Raw genomic sequence first — 23240 nt, 5'->3', positions numbered from 1 at the left:
CTGTTTTATTGTTATTTTGGTGGATTATTTTCCCCTCAAATTAAGGCCAGGGCTGAGCCCTTCTGTTGGAGAAGCAGAATCTTTTCTTCCTGGGCCTCTGCTGGTTGGGTGGATGGGTTCGAGCAGCACTATTGATGGGTTTGTTACAGGTCTCCTGCATTCTGCTGCTAGGAGATCCTTGTGCTGCTTGGCCTGTGTAGCTCCTTCATTCAGTTTCTCAGCATTAAACATCCTGTTTTGGTCAGCATTACGTTGCATTTTCCATTCAACTCTATTTTACTTTGACTTTTGATTAATTTGTGTGTGTGTGTGTGTTGTCATTTATCACCTGAATACTGCCTTACTGTTTCACAAGTCTTTCTTTCCAGACCCACACCCAGTCAGATCTGCAATAGCTCGCCTTTCCTCAGACACTCCAGGAATGGTTCCACAAGTTTCCTGCATCTATGAGTTCAGCTCCCTGAATCAGATCAGGCTGAACACATCCAAATCCACTCCAACTTTTGAGGAATGGGTGCCTGTGTGGTAACAAAAGCGAGTTCAGAAACCCTCACTGGCCCTGCTTTTGTCTCCTTTTCCACATTGGCCCACTGCCTTCACCCCACCCACCAGCTGCCCAGATCCCCCTGGGATTGGACAACACGGCATGAATGTCTCAATCCAGCGGAAGCTTGAATGTCCTGGAGCTCCCACCCTTTCCCTGGCTTTGATTGGCCCTGAAAAGGATGGTAGCCAAAGAGGTTGAAGTAAGAAATATGTTTAGGGAAGGGAAAACTTGAGGCAGTCTAGTGAAGCGATTAACAGCATTTGCTTAGGAGTCAGATGGCCCTGGGTTTGAATTCTGATTTGTCTTTTGCTAGTTATATGATTTGGGGCAAGTACATGCCTGTTTCTACTGATGATACCAACTTCCTATAGAGTCAGCACAGTACAATAGTCAGACACATGGATTCTGGTTCCACACTGGCTGGATTTGAATGCTGGCTTGTCATTTAGTAGCTGCAGCCTCGACCTCCTGGGCTCAAGCAAGCCTCCCTCCTCAGCCTCCTGAGTAGCTGGGACTACAGGTGCACACCTCAATGCCCAGCTAGATTTTTATTTCTGTAGAGATGGAGTCTCATGAGCAAATGACTTAACCATTGTGTCCTAAGCAGGGGTGATAACAGTAGATGCTTCATGTGAAATAGTGATATTTCTTATTTGAGACTTCTGAATATTTGTTTAACTATCAAACGAGACCAAAATCAAATTAAAGAATGAAGTGATTCCTGATCTCTAAACACTGGAATCTGTAAAACGCTACAAGGCAGGATCTTGATGACATTTTATCAGCCCTCTATGTGCGCATGAGTGTATTTGTAATTCAAAACACATTTAATTGTAGACAACAGAAAATATAGTAATTATAGGTGCTTTTAATTTTCTCCCAAGAAATTATTTAATAACATAAAAATAAAATTAAAAAGAAAAAGAAAAGTGAAAGACAGAGTCAGAGATAGCTTAAAACCTGGGTGACCTGGGAGCAGACCCCCCAAAGCAGTTGGTAAGCAGTAGGGAGGTGGGGTGGGGAGAGGAACACACAGTGGAGCTCAGTGGTGTGGTGGGTAGGATTTCCAGGATGATGCCAGGGCAGATGGGGACTAGAGTTCAAGTGTCTTCTTTGTCTGTTGATCAAACTCAATGCAAAACTGTCAAATGAAACATTAATGACTTTAAGAGTCAATATGACACAGTGAAAATGGGTTTGATAAATGTTTGAAGTCTGGAAGAAATCACAGTTAGTATGTGGTAGGTAACATTAGGGGGAAGAGGCTCTCATAGCCAAATATTTCCCACTGTGTTAATATCAGGAATAACTTCACTCACCTTTTACCAAATGATTTTAGATCATGTGTAAAAGGCAAATGAAATACAAAGAAAAATTAACCTCATAAAATCCTACTTTAAGAATCAGAGAAAGTCTACATTTGGGTAGATGCTGTCTTAAGAATGAATTACTCATGACCTGGGCAACATGGTGAAACTCCATCTCTACAAAAAAATACAAAAATTAGCTGGGTGTGGTGGTGTGTGCCTGTAGTCCCAACTACTGGGGAGGCTGAGGGGGAGGACTGCTCGAGCCCAGGAGGTTGAGGCTTCAGTGAGCTGTGATTGTGCCACTGCACTCCAGCCTGAATGAGACAGTGAGACTGTCTCAAAAAACAAAAAGAAGAAGAAGAAGAGGAAGAAGAAGAAGAAGAAGAAGAAGAAGAAGAAGAAGAAGAAGAAGAAGAAGAAAAAATTGCACATAATTAAGTAAAATGTTTGCTCAACTTTATTGAATGTCATTAGATTTATAGGAATCATTAAAGAATTTGATACCAGAGTCCCCCCCCCGCCCCCACAAAAAAAAAGTCAGTGTAAAAGACGCGAGTGAAAGAAGTTTGTCAAGGCAAATGTGTGAAAGAATACATGTGTACATCACCCTTTAAATGCTTTTCCTGAGTATTCTATGAAGTCTGGGGATCTTTGAATGCTATTAATCTTAGACAGCAAATTTTATAAAGAAACTCTTTAAAAGTAGGACTTAATTCTCCTCCATGGTGAGTTTTTAAGCGGAGGATACGTGGATTCCTTTGCCTCTTGACAGGCTCAAGTTCCATCCACCTCCCAGGCAGCTTTTTGAGTCTTTCATGGAAGCCTGCTTTTAATATATGCCATAATTTTCTTCTTAATTCAAGCCACATGTTCAAATTTGAGGCTTAAATTCTCATTCCATTATTTTCTAAGAAATGTTAAACATTAAACAACAAGTATATTATCAAAATACTCCTATATTATTTATAACTGAATAACTGTTTTCAAAGAAACTGTCCTCCCTAATGAATAAGAATGCAAACTCCACGTGTATCTAGGGTTCTGTGAGTGAAGAAGCTTGAGTTCGCCCCATCAGCTTCTGCAAGGTTATTTTTATGTATAGTCTCATGCTTATTTGTATGGGGAAATTCTTTTTCCTGGAAAAGGTTCAACTAAGCACAAAACTAAAACCCAGAGCAAGGATAAGGGAAGAATGCAGGTGTTCTTAGCAGTAATATCAGCATCAGGGAATCTTTCTCTTAAACACTGGAACTGGTGGAGTTGAAGAACTTTTCCTGTGAAGCAGAAACAAAAACAAAATTGTCATGTTTAGAGAAACACAAGAAACTGTGGCTTTCCTCTGGAGATAGCAGGCAAGGACTGTCATGTATACTGGCTTCTAGTTTGGTTTACTGAGTTGCTGGAATGCGCTACCCCTACTCCATCTGATAAGCAATAATGGTGAAAAACACACATTTGTCTTAGGAACTTCTCATAAATTCAAATTGGTCCCTATTTTGACTGTTCAGGAAAGGGAAACTCTTCAGTACAAGTTGGAATCTGAAACCCCTTGTTATGCCTGACTTACTTTCTCAACATTTCCATTATTCTCTGTATCCATTCAGCTTGAGGGTCCACACACACAACTGACTTGTTCTTCTTCCAGACTCTGGGGGAAAATAAAAATTAAATAATTCAGTGTTACATTTTAGTCAATCCTATACTCTTAATAAAGAAAAGAGTTGGGTATGAAACTAATTATTCCTAGATGAAGTGAAATTGGAGCTGGGCAGTTTTGGATCTGGAATAGGTGATTTGTAGCATGGGGTCACAGGAATAAGAAAACAACCATTTGTGGCCCAGTATGTGTGAGCTGGTGGGGTTGAATCCAAAGCTGAGACGGCCTCACATGTCAGAAGTTAGTGTTTTGTTGATAACCTTTACGTGTGTTGGAGAACAACCAAATAACTGACTCCAAGATTGGCTCACTTCTCAAGTTATATCACAATATCTTTAAAATGTGCTTATCTGTTGCATTGCATTTGGGAGAACAAAATAAGCTATAGAAAATACTCTCTTGAGAACTTGAATTTCACTGAAAAAAAAATTCAGTACAATTTCACATGGGGGGCATGCTGCAGAGCAGATTGCTTGGAGTGACATCTGCATTTTGTCGAATTACCACTTAGCAAGATTTTTCCTGCTCTAAGATATTAAGCAACAGCAAAAGTGGCAATGATAATTAATAGCTAATTTTTATCAGGTACTTAAACACACCAGGCCCTATGTTTAGCAGGTAACATGGATTGTTTCAATTCATCTCACAAAAATCCTTTGCTGGAGAAACTATTATTTCCTTACCTTCTGATGATGAACCTAGGCTTAGCAAATTTAAATAACTTGTTCAAGATTGCACAACAAATACGTGATACAGCAGGATTCAAATGAAGATTATCTGACTCCACAACCCACACTTTTCTTCACTGTTTTTCATGAGCATGACCTGAGTGGTTACCAAGTTCCAGACATAGTGTTAAATGCTTTTATCTGCAGTGGAAAAGTGAGGTCTCCCAGATAGCAGAAAACTGGGAGACTCTACCCTTTATTGGTGTGAACTCAAACAAAACACAATTCCCTTATATGTCATTTGTCTTAGTTATAAAGTGACAAACAGCCAGCAGCATGGTAGCTCATGCCTGTAATCCCAGCACTTTGGGAAGCTGAGGTAGGCAGATTGCTTGAGGCCAGGAGTTTGAGACTAGCCTGGGTAACTTAATGAGACCCCAGCTCTACAAAAATTTGAAAAAAAAAGCTAGCTGGGCATGGTGGTGTGCACCTGTAGTCCCAGTTACTCGGGAGGCTGAGGAGGGAGGCTTGCTTGAACCCAGGACGTTGAGGCTGCAGTGAGCCATGATTGTGCTACTGCACTAAAGCCTGGGCAGCAGAGTGAGATCCTGTCTCAAAAAAAAAAAAAAAAAAAAAAAACCTCCAAAACCAAACAATAAAACAAACCACAAAAACCCCAAAACAAAAAAGACAAACAGCAAGGATCCATCCATCTAATTTTGAAACTGCACCTTTGCACGTAAATCTTAGAGACGTCAGAGGGCATGGAACAGTTGGGTTTTCAGGCAGATACTTCCAGTTGGTTTCTGAGTTCATGATGGAAAGACAGATTTCTGACCATCTGGACTCACAGTATTTTCACCTCTGATTGGCATGAATTTCTCATAATAATCTGAAACTTTCATTTCTGTATCTGGTTAATATTCATAAATGCAGAATTTGATGAAAAGATATGAAATCAGATTTTTGTCATTTCAAAACAATCAACGTTAAAGCAGAGAAAATTAAGGTGCATTACCTTCCTTGGCTGACAGGCAAGAGACTTGAGTCATGACAGAGGAAATGGAATCAAAAGAAAGGGGTCCCAGTTTTCTAAACAGCCAGGGGAACTGCTCCCAAATAAGTCATGGCTAGACTTCACATCTCTGAGTTTGATGGCAATAATTGTAGTTTAGTTAGACATTATTGTTAAAGACATTAGTGAAATGCCTTTTTAGTGAAAACTATAATGCCTTTTTAGTGAAAAATTACCATAAGCTTTTGATATCCCATATTTCAACTGGTCCAAGGCCCCAAGCACTGGTAACAAAATGTGACAAACAGGAAGTAGCTGCTTACAAACATTGCAAAAATCTAAAGAAGTCCATGGGAAGAGCCACTAATGAATGCCAAGTCGGGGATGCCCTGAGAAGGATGCTGTGCCTAATACTTCAAGGTGTCGCAAAGAAGAGGCTTTGGAATGGGGAAAATGTGAATGGAGTCCTGGCTAATGCACTTTCTAATCCTTTCTGACGGTGTGTCTCAGGCAGTTGGTTAACCTTCCTAAGCCTCAGCCTGTAAGGAACAATAGGCTTACCTTAATAAAGTGGTTGAATAAATAAAATCAGTATGTTCATGTAAAGCACTTAGCTCGGGGCTGCTGCAAGCTAAGCTCTTCGTTACTAACAATTCTCATTATTAGTTTGAGAATTTTTAGCAACACTCAAGTAAATCTCTTCTACATTCTTGAGTAAGACTACTGTATGGTAACATTTAATCTGATTTCATTGGGAGAAAGAAATCTTATTTATTTTTTTCTTGAAACTTACATGATTTCTTTCCTTGGACAACCATTCCCACGAGGCGAGATTTGAATTCGATCAATGAAGCGTCTGGGGATAAAGACTGAGCTCTCTTGGACACATCTACACCTCAAGTGTGTGTAATAGACCTCTAGAACACCTGTAAACACAGAATCAATTATTTTAATCCATTGGCATATAATTCATAACTAGAATTTAATTACTAATCTTTCATACTGTACGTTTGAAGATTTAAAAGTTTCAAGTCAGTGCTTCCACTCATATGTCTTTAGTTTGTATATTTCTGCTTGCCTTGGCTTGAGTATTTTTAAATGTTTTCTACCAATGTGTAGAAACTTTAAAAATAAAATTAGCTTTTAGGCCAGGCACGGTAACTTACACCTGTAATCCCAGCACTTTGGGAGGCCAAGGTGGGAGGATTGCTTGAATCCAGGAGTTTGAGACCAGCCTGGGCAACAAAGGGAGACCCCATTTCAAAAACCAAACAAACAAAGCAAAGGAAAACAAAACAAAAATTAGCTTTTAGAAAAGCACAGCATTCTTTGACATTTGTGATAGTGTTATGTTTGTACTCAGGTGATTGTCCACGTAATAACATTTGAGAACAGCCTCTGTAGGGACTTACAACGCAGTTATAATTAATGCAGTATAAAACCAATGGATTATCATCACTCCCACCACATAAAAACCGAGGACATGACCTGGCTCTAGAGTCCTGGGAGCAATAACATGCTGGAACAGAGTTTTCTCTATCAGACTCTCTGCCACCCTCCCCTTTCCTCTCAGAAAATGTCACAAACGTTTTTGTTTAATATGTTGGTCCTCTGTCTAGGTTGCAAATCGTTACCAAACAAAAGGCAATCGTAAAAATTCAAAACTCTTTTTATTTAATAAAAGCGATTAATGCTGGATGGGTACCATTAGTACCCATCTCATGAATTTTAATGGGATCTAATGAAATCTAAGGAAAAGACATTTATCAGATCTTTTCTATCCAGCCTACTACTGTGCTTGACATACATTTATAAATAAAAAGGCTCAACTCTCAAGATGTGTATAATTTAGTAGGGGAAACAAGCAAAAAAAAGCTAAAATACCACAGAAAGTTGTATTACGCTTAACATCTAATGTGTGTGCTGAGAACAGAAGATGTAGTAAGAGTTACCTCTGCCGGGAGCCATGGGAAAGCCCCATGGAGAAAGCAAGAAATTAGGGTTTTGAAGAGTGAAAATAACATGTGAAGCAAAATTAAAACTGGGGGAGAAACCTCCTCTGTGTTTTAAGAACAAAAATTTGGTCTTCTAAATCTGAACAGAAGGCTTCTTTCTGCACATATATCCATTCCTTCAGCCACATAAAACTTACTACTTCAACTGGATATTTATCTATTTACACAGATAGCTGCCCCACTTAGACATGGAAGTCTGCTTCTTTGCAGAATGTGTGTAAATACTCCTGGTGTACTCACAATGGTGTACTCGATGCCAGATCTAACCACCTGGAATTACATGAAGCATGTTCACTGCAAGAGACCAGTAGAGTTCAATAATCTTTAAACCCTATATAGGGTTTGGTCAGAGTGGGTAACATTGAGAGGCAGAACAAATAAGAGCTACATGTAAAGAATTATATATAGCAGGAGTGGAATCTGAAAAAGGCCGGGAATATACAAGCCTAATATAATTCACATGAATATTGGACTTCTGGTATCTCTTTTTTCTATAAATAAAAACAATATAAAGACTTCCAATTTTGAAGAGTTAAATTCCTAAACACCTTACTTTGAGAAATCTAGAAGCAACAGAGCTGTTTTTTCCCCCTTTAGTCAGACTTCCCTGCAGTTTTTAATTGAAAGAAAATTGAAGTGGTTAAAGACTATTTCTGTTCAACAAACAGTGAAACATAAGTGAAAGATCTCACCTTGGACTGGAGAGAGGCTGCTGACCAGCAGCATGAGAAGCAGAGATGCCGAGATGAACTTCATTCTGTCTGGAGGTAGAGTTCAGATTTGAGCTCTGAGTCCAGGCTGTGGGTTTTCAGTACCAGAGACTCCTATTTATTTATACCAGTAAGGGCCCTCCCACTGCCTTTGTCTCCAGTAGGTCAGCTGCATCATCAGCTTTAAAAGCCCCCAAATATTGCTGAGCTTGCTTTTTTAAAACTTCTCTTGCAAACTTTATAAATTTGTTTCAGAGCACTATAATAAAATAGTTCTTGCAAACGTGGACTACAAGTGCCAGAGATGCTGGAGAAATCTGAGGGTGGGAGAAAGGAAAATCTATCAGCTTGGAAGCTCCGAAGCACTGTCTTTAGTAGCGCTATTGGTGATGGTGGCTTTGATTGCTTCTCTCAGTGCAGGGTGAGCCAGGTTTCTCCATGGCATTAGATATATACTCCATGACATTGGGGACTCCATTGAGCACATCACATCCCTAGCATGTGGAAGGGATTCCGGCCTTCGGTAGGTGCTCAGTAAATATTTGCACACCAAATGAATGTCTCTTTATATACAGATCCTAACGCTGATTATGCTATTGATTTTCCTACCAGTCTTTTCCATCTCTTATTTTACTATGTGAAATATATGATTACTTGTGTAATCTGACCATCATGGAATTCTTAGAAGGGGGCAGTAGGCGTCCCCTGCTTTGTGTGCCTGTGTCTGCACGAAGGGAGGGAGACAACAGCCTTGAGGAAGAGAATCTCTCTGGCTGTCGTGTGTAAGTCCGTGAGCTTGAGAACCATGTGGCAGGGGAGGGAGTTATTAGAACTACATTAGGGGGTGAACCCCATATTACAGTCTGTGTGATATAAATATATGTGAAGTTTAGTTTTGATCCCACCAACTAGTCCATGGGGACAATAGCCCACAGCCTATCCCATTTTCTAGGAGCTCTTTGATTAAAAAAAAAAAAAAAAAAGTACGGAGAAAGTGGCTAGTCTGGCCTCGAGTACCACTAAACTGCCCTGGAAGTGGACAAGGATGATGTATCAAACCAGACCCACTGAACTGCTAAGAAATCAGAGGTGTGGGCTTCCTGGCGTGATTTCCTAAACAATTTGGTTTTTGCTAATCAATTAGTATTGTGGATGTTTAGCATCCCAGGTGCCTCAGTATGCATGCGGGTGGAAGTAGAGGAGTGGTAATGCCACACAACCTTCACACAAAAGCAGTTCTCCAGTTGGCCTGAACGCAGTGATAGGGCACTCATTGATCTTGAGGCAGCCCATTCTATTGTTTGGCAGTTGTAGTTGCCAGGATGTTCTTCCTTATGTATATGTGAAAGCTGCTTCCCTAGTAGTTTGCTTATGCTTGTGTTGTGATAAGGGGTTGAATTAGGACAAAATTCAACCCCTTATCACAACACAAAGCAATTCTAAACAGTCTTCTATATGATGGCAATCCAAATATATGAAGGCAGAGTGTGCCAGTTGCGTCCTCTGCAAAGAAGATGCTGAGATGGACATTGGAGTAAAAGAAGGTTATTCAGAACAACTCCTGCGATAGACAGAAGGAGGAAGGAGGCAGAACTGGGCAGGGGGAGCCTCAGATTGCAATGCTGATCTGGTGAAGTCTACAACAACTCAGTGGGGAGCTCCAGAAGAAAGACTGTTTATTAGAGGGGCCCACAGTGGGCAGAAATGTTCAGACTCTGCTACCCCTGCCGTGCTTGGTCCTTAGCTGGGCCTCCTCAGATACAACACGCTCTCTGGTTGAAAGCTGAAGCAGAACCTGAGGAGGTTATCAGTAGAGGCTGTCAGCTAACTGCACTCCTTGCCGCTGGCCAGCAAGTTATTTCTTTAAGAGAGAGTTGAGTAGGGCACCTTCGAGTGTCACTCAGGGTTATAAACTAGAGGTTAACAGCACAAAGTCTGAGCTCACCCTGGCAATGACTTTGGACAGGTCACTTAATTTCTCTATGCCTCATATTTACCACTTTCCACATGAGGATAATAGGAATTCCAAAGGATTGTTTGGAGAAGAAAGCACCTGGTATATGTAGAGGGTTCAGCCGAATACTGGCATGTAAAATGTATTCAATAAATAGCCTGCCTGTCTATCTGACTATGTAATCTGTTCGGGGGAAAAAAACTGCTCATCGCTTCTAGATTTCTCAAAGTAAGGTGTTTAGGAATTTAACTCTTCAATACATCCACTCCCCCATCTATCCATCCGTCCGTCCGTCCGTCCATCCATCCATCCATCCATCCATCCATCCATCCATCCATCCAAGATCTTACTAACTTCCACTCCAAAACCCACTTTGAAAGTAAATACTCCTATTTCTTTGAATTTGTAACAGTTTGAAACTCTCTCACCATCTTGGTTTACCCTTTTGAAACCTGTTGATCTTTTCCATTGTTCCTCATAAGTTATAACTACCTTCCCTTTTGCCTCCCCATCACCCTCTCTGACTCACAGCCACAGACATGCATACACTTACATGCACACATCCGAACATTATGTTACCTCAAGTATGGCTTTGCCAGTATGAGCTAGAGGAAACCCATTACCTCCTTTGTTCTAGCACTATTCTATTAATAGATTCCTAGACTGAATAACATTATTCTAGTCATTTATATTGAGTTGGTAGGCAATAACATTCCTGTTTTCGAAAATGGTCAATTTCTTACAGTGTCTAATTCATTTTACTCTTGTGTGATATAATCTTGAGACCCAAGTATAGAAGTTTTACATTTGCCTCTAAGTACTATATATTTTCTTGTGAGAAGCAAAAAAATGAGTGAAGCTGACAAGAACTGGAAGAGTATAGGGACAAAGTTACCTGAAAGAGAGCTCTGAATATACCTAGGAAACTCCTAAATTGGCTGCTATTAAAAATAGGACCATGAGGTCAAGGAACTAATTGCAGAACAATTCTAAAATCTGACTTTCGTTTGTTTAATGCCCAGAGTTCTGGATTTAGCTTATTTAGATCTAAGAAGCCTTATTCATGTCTGCCCGGGGGCTGGAGGTTGGGCAGCTCTCAGATAGTCAGATGATTCTAGAAGTTGCAAGTCCAACACTACTTGATATCATCTTATGGTAGGGGTATACATTTCAAAAACTCTGATGCCAAGAAGAAAAAATATTTAAACAAATAGATTTAAAACTCAAATGGAAGCAATTTATTTTTAAAATAGCTTTTATAGATATCCTTGTTTAGAAACATAAAAATATATAACTTGGTTTATATCAAACCTGATTTTTATCATCAGATACATAAAATGATAAAATTATAGGGAAGATTTTTTTGCTTCACTTTGGAATCAAATCAAATTTTCTTTCCAGATCCAAGAACAACTGGGTAATTTAGAACCTTGGTACTTATATTGCGATCCAAGGACTGGCATCACTAACTCCACCCGAGAGCTAGTTTAAAATGTAGAATCTCAGGCCCTGCATTCAACAAGATTCTCAGGAGGTTTGAATGCATGGGCCTGGTCTAACATAAACTGCATAGTTTGCTGTGACATGCTGTTTCTGTAAAAAGACATGCACATTCAAATTATCTTCAGAGATATGTTTGGACAAGTCATTTCCTCAGAAAATGATGCACAGATACCTTATTTTAGTAAAAGTGGACAGGACAAATCCACTCTAGATGTCAGTACTCACTGACATCTAAATGCAGAGCAGTGACAAGAAGGAAACTCTCTCTCAAGATATCAAAAAGTAAAATGTCACTAAAACAGTGAGATGGCATAATTGGCCAAAGTATCTGACAATCTAAATAGTCAACAGGTATTAAACGAGAGTTAACGGTAGAGTTTCATGGTGATTACATAGTTTGTAGTAAGAGATAAGACAAATGTCACTGTGATACAATTGAGAACATTTTCTTTCAAGTCACTCAACTAGAAAACAGAAACTTATTGTATCTTGTTAACACGTATTTTAACCTGCTGAACATCTGACATCTATTTGCTCCCACATAACTTTCAGCACAATAGAAAAGTATTATAACCTTGGAGGTGAGAGCTCAGGCTCTGAAATCAGACTGGCTGGGTTTGTATCCCGACTCCAACACTTATTTGCCTTGTTAACTTCTCCAAGCCACTAGTATCAGTAACACCATCTCAGGGGATTGTGTAGGTTACGTAACAGTGCTTGGAAAGTGTTTTATTCAGTGTTAGGCAAATAGCAAACACTTCAATAAATGTTAGCTGTTTCTTTTAACCTTTGTGAAAACACAAAAATGTGAAGTACATGAAAAAGTAACTTTGCTCAGTTTGCAAGTGAAGTTCCTGACGTGAATTAAAATGTCACTTAGGTTTCCAGTAGGCACATAGGTGATATCTTGAGATTATGACTCCAGAGTCCTCTGGTTAAAGAGCTGTTCTTCTTTGACACTGATCATCCACACTTTGTTTTTACCTACTCTCCTCACAAGATACTTGTAGAGGTTTGTATTTCGTACAAATGTACTGAAGTGTTACACAGCGGGTGTTTTATTTTTTGTCATCATTTTCTTTTTATTTCACTATTTTTAAAACAGCTTTATTGAGGAATAATTGATGTACAAAGAACTGCACATATTCAGTGTGTGCAATTGGATGAGTTTGGACAATGCAAACCCTGTTCATTTTGCCATCATTTGCATCTTGAGCGAGCGGCTTTCAACAGCCTATTTTTTGCCACACCGTGATTTCAAGACCTTTACCTGCAGAAAAGACATTTTTCAAAGGTAATTAAATTCATATTTCAAGTGTTGTTTAAACCCAACTTAAATGCAGGGAATCCACCTGCGTTAAACGCAGGGAAACCACCACAAACCTAGAACATGTGTCCTGAAAGCTATTACCTTTTAGGGTGGTGATTACCCAAGAGACTGCTAGATGGCAGCATTACTTACAGAAACAGTTCGCAGGAAGGAAAAGGTCTGTCCTCAGGTAAAGAGGACCCTGCCTGTGTGCCGAGCAGAAGGCGTGTGTTGCATTGTTTCAAATTTCAAACCATTTATTTGGTTGGGCGTATTGCTTTAAAAATATTGTGAGGTTTGAGATTTTTTTTGATTAGGCTGAAATATTAATGAAGGAGAGGAGAAAAACCCCTAAAAATCTGAAATAATCCAACAAATTCTTGCCCAAATCCGACGCCTTATTCCTGAGGTTGCAAAATCAGATTGCACATTGGTCCTCTGGCATGAGATCACATTCGGCCTCAGCAGTTGTTGGGCTTGTACCTTCTGTGATTAGAAAGATTTCTGAGAACAGCGAGGCCACCACATACCAATGTCAAAGTGATCAAACAATTGTGCTTGTGCTTTTAAAGCATGGTGCATGCAGTGAGCATTAGCAAAATAATCATCTTGTTTCTCCTCTACTGATTCTATAATGTAATCATATGTCATCATATATAATCATGAGTCATGTAGATAATAAGTCATCATCTGCTTTTTTCATTCAGTTTATATTTATGTTATAACCATGAGTGGAGACCTGGACATTATAAATAAAAGTCAATAGTTTCGTTTTCCAGTAAGAGAACCCTTATGCAATTTTGAAAGTTTTTGGCATATCACTTTGTTCCCTTAATATCTGCTAATCTGCAAACCTCAGGTGCCCTCAAGTAATATGCTCAGTGTCATATTACTTTGCTCTTTTCTCTTCTTCATCTAACTAGCTATTCTGCTCCTCCTCTCACTGTGCACTCTCTCCCTAGGGGTGTATGTCTCTTCCCAGGCCTTCAAGTTTACATATAAGTTCACTCACATTGGTATCTACTCAATAGCCTAATTACTGGTCATTTCTTCATAGAGGCCTCCTAGATACTTCTAACTAATCATATTATCCCCAAACTGAACTTAGTGTCCTCAAAACCTGCTCTATCTCCAATATTTCAAGTCTTAGTAAATGGTATCATCATTCACTCAGTTGCTCAAAAACTTGCTTAGAAACCAGGGAAGTTATCTTGAACTCCTTCATTGCCTTTAATCCCCATATCTGTTTGGTCTCTGAGAGCTGGCACTTGTATATCTTAAAATATCTTGACTTTCTCCACTTTTCTCCCGTTTCACTGCTAGAAACTATTCCCAGCCACCACTGTCCAGCTGCTACAAGAGCTTGCTAACTGCTCTTTTCCCATCCCCAATCCCAATCCACTTTCCACACTGCAGCCAGTACCATCTTCTCAAAACACAAAGCTGTTTGTGTCTTTGCTGTGCTGCAAAGGCTTCCCACTGAACCCTGTGTGGATAAGTTCTTAGTGGATCCTGGTGCTCTCTCCAACTTCCTCTCCTGCATCATCCCTTTGCTGTCCACTCCAGTTCTCACAGATGGGGTTGAGGACTCTTTGCAATCACTCTGCCCACCACTAGGGGCCTGAAGTTCACAGGCTGAATATCTTCTGAAGGACTCCAATTTACATTCCAAATGAATACAGTCGGCCTTCCTTATGCATAGGGTTTCACATCTGTGGATCCAACCAACTGTGAATCAAAAATATTTGAAAAAGACCGTGTCTGTTCTGAACATGTGCAGACTTTTTTTCTTGTCATTATTCCCTAAACAATATAATAACTATTTACATAATATTTACATTGTATTAGGTATTATAAGTAATTTAGAGATGATATAAAGTATACAGGAGGATGTGCACAGGTTATATGCAAATACTGTCCCATTTTATATCAAAAACTTGAGCATCTATAGATTCTGGTATACACGGGAGTCTTGCAACCAATCCTCACGGATAGCGAGGGAGGTTCATTGGCAGTACCAGATATTGTTAACGTTTTTTCCTCTAGCTCTACTCCTAAGACTCCATTTTTATCTTCAGTAATAGTGTTGGGGCTGGCAGGGCATGGTGGCTCATGCCTGTAATCCCTTTACTTTGGGAGGCTGAGGCGAGTGGATCACCCGAGGTCAGGAGTTCAAGACCAGCCTGGCCAACGTGGTGAAACTCTACTCTCTACTCTACTAAAAATAGAAAAATTAGCTGAGTGTAGTGGCAGGTGCCTGTAATCCCAGCTACTCTGGAGGCTGAGGCAGGAAGAATCACTTGAACCCGGGAGACAGAGGTTGCAGGGAGTCAAGATCATGCCATTGTACTCCAGCCTGGGTGAGACTCCATCTCAAAAAAAAAAAAAAAAAAAATCATTGTGTTGGGGCCAGGCCAAAAATGGGACATGGATATTTTCGAAGCTTAGAGTTGAGCGACACCTCACCTTCCTTCTGTAGAATGTGTTCACTATGGAGTCTCAATATTTTAGTGTATAATGAAGAAAAGTTTCCCGCAATAACCTGCCACTCTCCTATATGCCTGTCCCTTTCTGGTGGTGTAGCTCTGTCATCAACCAGTAGAGGAGAGGTGAGGGCCAGTGCTACCCCAGAGCTGGTAGCTTGAACGTGAAAAGACAGGGGTATTTCTAACAGCTATTAAGGACAGAACACAGAGATTGGACTGAGTTAGGGGATAAACTGGGGCAGTGCCTCTCTCTGAGCAGCAGCAAAAGGTCAGCATTGCTGCTGGTTGATGTGGAATTTATACTGAAAGCCACGCCATAGTAGGCAAGGATGTTTTGCTTTAAAAAGTGACATCTGCCTGTTGGTAATACATGCTGCAGGTGCAAGTGTTTGGGGGCTCCAAATTCCAGTGTGATGCAAAAAGCACTGGATTTTTAATCAAGGGAGCTGGGCTTGAGTCAGGCATGTCTATCTCTGGAGGCTGCCAGAGTGAGTCATGCAGAGGACGAGAGGCGTGAGCGCTTAGCCAACTGGCTTCAAGTCCATAGAGGTCCAGTTTCTCCTTCTGAAAGCCCTGAAAACCTGGGTCCGTAGCGCCATCTTAAGTACCTCGAGCCCAGGGCAAAGGTCCTGGTAGCACCACTTCTCTGGAGTACAGATCACTGGAGCCATTTGTCTCCTCTACAAACAGGGACAACAATGAAAATAATGAGACCATAGGCTGGTCAGGAAGTCCCCCAATACTTGCATCAAAAGTACCCATTTTAGCGGCTTGTCATTAGAGCTATTGGGCATCAACATAGCTCAAAAGCTTCCCTCTGGCCATAATAAAACATTTCATGTCACAAATCCCAGGGACAGTGTCCTGGCTCTGTTGACAGGCAGCTGGGCAGGTCCAGTGGTGTACTGATGCCGGTGAGGGCCATGGGGCTCATCTTTCCCAAGTCCACATTCGACAACCTCATTTTGGTGGTTTGAAATTGGCCATAATCCACAGGGATACAGGGAGGGGAACAACACACACTGTTTGGGCCTGTCGGGGTGGGAGGCTGGGGGAGGGACAGCACCAGGGTAAATAGCTAATGCATGTGGGGCTTAATACCTAGGTGATGGATTGATAGGGGCAGCAAACCACCACAGCACTTGTTTACCTATGTAACAAACCTGCACGTCCTGCACAAGTATCCCAGAACTTAAAACAAAATTTAAAAAAATAATAAAAATTAGAAAGATAAAATACAGAAAAATAGAGGGAAAAAAATGGGCCTTGGTAAGAGTATTTACCTCACAGAAATGGACAAATGCCATGAGTCAGAACTTTATATTTTCCAGAAAGCTGGTTATAAAGCATTTACCAGCAGCACATCATTTTTGGTTTTAGGTGATTTTTTTTTTTTTTAACCAGTGAAACAAAGTCCCTTTGCATATTAGGGAGGCAGCATGACCCCCTAGTTTCCATTCACTTAATGTACTACGGGCAGTCGCTGTTTTTGAGTTCTCTTCTAAGACCTCTTATGCTATAATCAAGGAAACATGTTGTCTTAGAAAATTTTCACCCCTCTGAGACACCTTGAGTAAAAGTATCCCTAGTTTGTACTTTTAAATTCAGGGCCAGGATGTATTGAGTTTAGAAACCTGAGTACATGTACTAAGGATGCTAAAATTTTGGTACCACAGACCACATCTTTTTTGTACATTGCATATTCCTGCAAGATACTTTGCTCATCTGAAGGCAAGAACAGAGCAATGGCCATGATTTAGTTCACTTTTAGACTCTAAGTAAAATTGAATGATGCAAGAAGATCAAATAAGCCTTTCTTTGTTTGTGACACATAGGAGAGTATGGCATAAAAGTGTGAAAGCCACAGACTTTGAATATAAATGCAGTCATGTAGATGTTAATACTCCGCGTATGTACCTTTGACCTACTTGCCTGTAGGACCTCTGTCCTGCACCCGCAAAGGGCACCCTAATGAAACAATACTGTTGGCGATGTTTTGCTCTAGCCTTCTTATCAAAAGCATCACTGCGGTGCTGCTGAGGTTTTCTGCGAGGATGCTGCTCTGTCACCCTAAGCCTTCATAGTCTTGGAGCTGTACTGTTGTCTGCAGAGCAGTTAGAGGGAAGGGCTCTTTCCCCAGTTTTCTGTCCCACTTCCTAAGACAATGTCCCCTGGGCTCGGAACAGCCATGCTTGTGTCCAGAGATGTGATCACACAGAGACGCCTCAATTTGGCACTCAAACACCTCTGCCATGGGTCCAAACAGTCTTTCCGCTTAGGTAGAAATGGGGAATTGCTGAAGCTCCGCCAGCCGCCGCCATGAGTAGCTTTGGAGCTGGCAAAACCAAAGAAGTTATCTTCAGTGTGGAGGATGGCTCCGTGAAAATGTTCCTGAGGGGCCGCCCTGTGCCCATGCTGATCCCAGATGAGCTGGCACCCACCTACAGCCTGGACACACGCTCGGAGCTGCCTTCTTGCCGGCTCAAGCTGGACTGGGTCTATGGCTACCGTGGCCGAGACTGCCGGGCCAATCTTTATTTGCTGCCCACCGGGGAGATAGTGTACTTTGTGGCCTCCGTGGCTGTGCTATACAGCGTGGAGGAGCAGAGGCAGCGACACTACCTGGGACACAACGATGACATCAAATGCTTGGCCATCCACCCGGATATGGTCACCATCGCCACGGGACAGGTGGCGGGCACCACTAAGGAAGGGAAGCCGCTGCCACCCCACGTGCGCATCTGGGACTCAGTTTCCCTCTCCACCTTACACGTGCTGGGCTTGGGGGTGTTTGACAGAGCCGTGTGCTGTGTAGGCTTCTCCAAATCTAATGGGGGCAACCTGCTGTGCGCAGTGGACGAATCCAATGATCACATGCTCTCGGTGTGGGACTGGGCCAAGGAGACCAAGGTGGTGGATGTTAAGTGCTCCAACGAGGCTGTATTGGTGGCCACCTTCCACCCCACGGACCCCACTGTGCTTATCACCTGCGGGAAATCTCACATCTACTTCTGGACCTTGGAGGGGGGCAGCTTGAGCAAGCGGCAAGGCCTCTTTGAGAAACATGAGAAACCGAAGTATGTGCTGTGTGTGACCTTTTTGGAAGGTGGCGACGTGGTCACGGGGGACTCTGGGGGGAACCTCTATGTTTGGGGCAAAGGTGGGAACCGTATCACACAGGCGGTGCTGGGCGCCCATGACGGTGGCGTGTTTGGGCTCTGCGCCCTGCGGGACGGGACGCTGGTGTCCGGAGGGGGCCGTGATCGGCGGGTGGTCCTCTGGGGTTCTGACTACAGCAAGCTGCAGGAAGTGGAGGTCCCCGAGGACTTTGGCCCTGTGCGCACTGTGGCAGAGGGCCACGGAGACACACTGTACGTGGGGACCACCCGCAATTCCATCCTGCAGGGCTCCATGCACACGGGCTTCTCGCTGCTGGTCCAGGGCCATGTGGAAGAGCTGTGGGGCCTGGCCACACACCCCGGTCAGGCCCAGTTTGTGACCTGCGGGCAGGATAAGCTGGTGCATCTGTGGAGCTCAGAGTCCCACCAGCCCCTGTGGAGCAGGATCATCGAGGACCCTGCCCGCTCAGCCGGCTTCCACCCCAGTGGCTCTGTCCTGGCTGTGGGTACAGTGACTGGCAGATGGCTGCTGCTGGACACGGAGACCCATGACCTGGTGGCTATCCACACAGACGGCAATGAACAGATCTCAGTGGTCAAATTCTCCCCAGACGGGGCGTACCTGGCCGTGGGCTCCCACGACAACTTGGTGTAGGTGTACACGGTGGACCAGGGCGGCCGCAAGGTCAGCTGCCTGGGCAAGTGCTCGGGCCATTCCAGTTTTATCACCCACCTGGATTGGGCCCAGGACAGCAGCTGCTTTGTCACCAACTCCGGAGACTATGAGATTCTGTACTGGGACCCGGCTACCTGTAAGCAGATCACCAGTGCAGATGCTGTGAGGAACATGGAATGGGCCACAGCTACTTGTGTCCTGGGGTTTGGGGTGTTTGGGATCTGGTCTGAGGGGGCGGATGGCACTGATATCAATGCTGTGGCCCGCTCCCATGATGGGAAGTTGCTGGCTTCAGCTGATGACTTTGGCAAAGTTCACCTGTTTAGTTACCCGTGCTGTCAGCCTCGAGCCCTCAGCCACAAGTACGGTGGACACAGCAGCCACGTGACAAATGTGGCCTTCTTGTGGGATGACAGCATGGCCCTGACCACGGGGGGCAAGGACACCAGTGTGCTACAGTGGCGGGTGGTCTGATGAGGCCAGGGAAGAGTCAGGTGTAAGGGCAGGAATTCTATTTTCGGGAGATGTCTATTGCCGAGTAGAGTAATATATACCCAGAGTATGTCTATAGCAGAGGGGTTTATGGGGGCGGGAGGGTAGACTGACAGAAGTCTCTATTTATCCGGGTGGGATGAGGGAATCACATTGCTTTGGGGATCCACTGGTGTTTGGTTTGGGGTGTTTTTTAAGTTTTTTCTTTTATATCATCCAGAAATAAAGACACGTGCACTAAAAAAAAAAAAAAAAAAAAAAAAAAAAAAAAAAAAAAAAAAAAAAAAAAGAAATGGGGAATTAACCACTCCCTCTGTTGACCTAATCATACTCAACAAATTGTTACTTTTTGCAAACAAAACAAAGTCCCTTTTCATATTACTGAGGCAGATAGAAGGCAGTATAACAAGAAATACAGTGGAATTTTTCCTGTTGTCCCAGAAGGGAGCTAAGATCTAAAGCTGACAAGCAAAAACACTAACAGTGTGTGTCCATTAAGATGATTTTCTAACTAACTGAAATTGCTAGGTATAGGTTTTGTCTTGAGTAAGACCATCTCTGTATCTTCTCCCACTTGTTTGTATGGCTACTATCAAAAAGACAAGATGTAACTGTTGGCAAGGGTGTAGAGAAAAGGGAATACATACACTGTTGGTGGGAGTGTAAATTAGTACAGTCATTTTGGAAAACAGTATGGAGGTTACTCCAAAATTAAAAATAGAACTATCATGTGCTCCAGCAATCCCTCTTCTGGGTATACACCCCAAAAAAATGAAATCAATACCTCGGGCTGGGCACAGTGGCTCACGTCTGTAATCCCAGTACTTTGGGAAGCCGAGGTGGGTGAATCACCTGAGGTCAGGAGTTTAAGACCAGCCTGGCCAACATGGTGAAACCCTGTCTCTACTAAAAATACAAAAATTAGCTGGGTGTGGTGGCGGGTGCCTGTAGTCCCAGCTACTGGGGAGGCTGAGGCAGGAGAATCGTTGGCACCTGGGAGGTGGAGGTTGCAGTGATCCGAGATCACGCCATTGCACTCTAGCCTGGGCAACAAGAGCAAGACTCTCTGCCGAAAGAAAAGAAAAGAAAAGAAAAGAAAAGAAAGAAGGAAGGAAGGAAGGAAGGAAGGAAGGAAGGAAGGAAGGAAGGAAGGAAAGAGAGAGAGAGAGAGAGAGAGAGAGAAAGAAAGAAAGAAAGAAAGAAAGGAAAGAAAGAAAGAAGGAAAGAAAGTCAATACCTTGAAGAGATATCTGCATCCCCACATTCATTGCAGCATTACTCACAGTAACCAAGACGTGGGAACAACCTAAGTGTCTATTGATGGAGGAATGGGTAAAGAAAAATGTGATCTATACATGCGATGGAGTATTATTCAGCCTCTAAAAAGAAGAAAATGCTGCCATTTGCAAGAACACGAATGAACCTGGAGGACATTATGCTAAGTAGTATAAGCCAGACACAGAAAGAAGCATGTTGCATAATCTCACTTATATGTGAAATCCAAAAAAGTCAAACACATAGAAGCAGAGTAGTGGTTATCTAGGGTGAAAAGGTGGGGGAGATAGAGAAACATTTAAAAAATGATAGATTACTTAAAAACATTTTTAATTGATTCAGAGGGAATATTTTACTGATTATTAGGTTGAAGCTCTGTAGCCTTCCCAACTAATTGTCTAAATCATATTTTTAAAATGTATTGATATTTAGGTTTTCCTATGGGGGCAAAAGGAATGCATTCATTTTGAAGAGTATATTTTTTAATCTTTTTGCATAAACTAAAGCAATATGTCATTTTAAAAAAGATTTCCGTTCTTTTGGCAAGGAGCTCCTCCATGTGTTGGTTTTGTTGAACCTAGATGTAACATCTGGAATTGATGCAGCCACTTTGTGCCATGAGTGAATCTAGCCTGAGGACAATTTCCTAAGGCAGGAAGGGGCCACCTTTTACATGATCCCTGTTTTAAGAGCTAAAGTAAAAAGGTCTTTCCCAGACCCCAATTCCTTAGAAAAGTGAAATTCTCATGGTTGGCTTAAGATAATAAAGATTTCCCCACCAAGAGTCTTGGAATATGGAAGAAGTTGAATATTGAAATTATTAGGGTCTATTAGAATGGTGGAAGTGCACAAATGGCTCTTGGGTGGGCAACAGGATCTGCTCTGTGGCCACACCCTATGTCCAAAGCACCAGCAGCACCAAGGCTGACCACCCACAGGGGCTACCAAGAGGCACCTGCCCACCACCAGCACCCCAGTCAATGGAAGGAGAAGACTAGGAGAGATGAGAGAGCTTTGGGAGACTGCCGGGTGTATAAGAGAATCCCTGTCCTCTCATTTCTCTTCTGAACTTTGGCAAGCCACTAAAGCAGCAGAGTGCTTGATGTCATTGGAGGTTGGAGAAGGGGAGACAGGAAGACAAGGAACTGAGAAAAGGGTACCATTGGGGCAGCCTGGTTTTCTACTGTCTGGCAAAGCAAGTCTTCTGTGGGTCATGTGGACACTGTAGGAGATGACCAGGCTTGCCTGTCTTCACAGTATTCTGCCTCCAAAGGACTGGCATGGAGCAAGGGGATCCCAGCAACAAGGGGCTGTGGAATATGCTCCTGTGGTAGCAGCTGAAGATTTGCGGAAGCTGTTGGTTCAGAATTGAGTCTGCCATATTAGTTTGCACTGTATTAGGGAGACTCTGTAGAGGGATTCAGCCACATCCATAGAGTTAACAGAGAGAAGTGGGGAGTAACAGGGCTGGGTGGGGACTGTCGTTTTGCCATGAAAGATAGCCATTCCATCCCCCATCCCTTCTTCCCTGTCAGAGCCTGGAAGAGGGAAGGAGAAGTATAGAACAATCAGACTATGCTTTTCTCATCCACTCCAAGCCTCTGTAGTCAAAGTTTTCATCTATGTTAGCTGGAAGAGAGAAGAGCTTTGAATCAAACATTGAAATTTATTCAGCAAAGAGATAAGATTATTTGAATAACAAAAAGTGTCAAAAAGATGTTTTGGAAACTGGAAGACGCCTCACTGCCCCAGTTTATCTCCTAACTCAGCCCAGTCTCTGTGTTCTGTCCTTAACAGCTGTTAGAAATACCCCTGTCTTTTCACCTTCAAGCTACCAGCCCTGGGGTAGCACTGGCCCTCACCTCTCCTCGACTGGTTGATGACAGAACTTTTTGCCCACAGTGGTAATACCACTGTGACATATGCTCCTCTCTATAAGAGTACCCTCGTTTTCAAGCATGCCAAGATTTTCACCAGAATCAAGTGACCTAGATTTAAGAGCTCATTCTTCTTAAACTGACCATTTAAACTTTGAGTTCCAAATGTTCTCATCTATAAAAAGGGATATGCAGGGATAGTATAAGAAGTTAAGGTAAGTGAAAGTGCTTAATAAAATGTGAAATGATTTTCAAATTTAAGGTAGTTTTCTGTCTCATCATTCCATTAACTTTTATTCCAGGGTCTACTTCCTCAAAGCCACATGACTTGACCAGCTATGCTTTGGAAGGCGAAGTCTCACGGGGATGTGCACTCATTCATCGTGATGGCACCAGTGACAACTCTTGAACTTAGGTATGATTCCCAACACAGGGTATATACTGGAGATGATGTGATGCAATGATTGTTACAGATCCTTCTTACCGTAAATTGGAAGTGATTCTGTTCTTTCAAGCCTTGTTGAATTTGAGCTTAGAAACAGTTTTGTTTTGTCAGAAAATGATTCATCATAGGCACAATCAGGGAAACAGAGTAGGCTTTTCAGTTTCTACTTTCTACTCACCTCT

General features: G+C 42.4%; 1 protein-coding gene and 1 pseudogene across 1 annotated transcript; one reads left to right on the top strand and one right to left on the bottom strand.

Moving 5' to 3' along the window:
* Positions 1 to 2291: 2291 nt before the first annotated feature.
* LOC105477243 (C-X-C motif chemokine ligand 13) lies at positions 2292 to 8033 on the bottom strand. The gene is made up of 4 exons (XM_011733650.3): positions 7905 to 8033; positions 5991 to 6123; positions 3425 to 3505; positions 2292 to 3131 (listed from the first exon to the last, which is right to left on the bottom strand). The coding sequence occupies exons 1-4, from the start codon at positions 7966 to 7968 to the stop codon at positions 3080 to 3082; spliced, it is 330 nt and encodes a 109-aa protein (XP_011731952.1). The 5' UTR covers positions 7969 to 8033; the 3' UTR covers positions 2292 to 3079.
* A 9443-nt stretch (positions 8034 to 17476) lies between these two features.
* On the top strand, positions 17477 to 19644 carry LOC105485658 (echinoderm microtubule-associated protein-like 2 pseudogene; annotated as a pseudogene).
* The last annotated feature ends 3596 nt before the right edge of the window (positions 19645 to 23240 follow it).

Source organism: Macaca nemestrina, chromosome 3 (assembly GCF_043159975.1).
Source record: "Macaca nemestrina isolate mMacNem1 chromosome 3, mMacNem.hap1, whole genome shotgun sequence".
NCBI lineage: Eukaryota > Metazoa > Chordata > Mammalia > Primates > Cercopithecidae > Macaca > Macaca nemestrina.
Note: the sequence above shows the minus strand (reverse complement) of the source record. Positions and strands in the feature narration are given on the sequence as shown.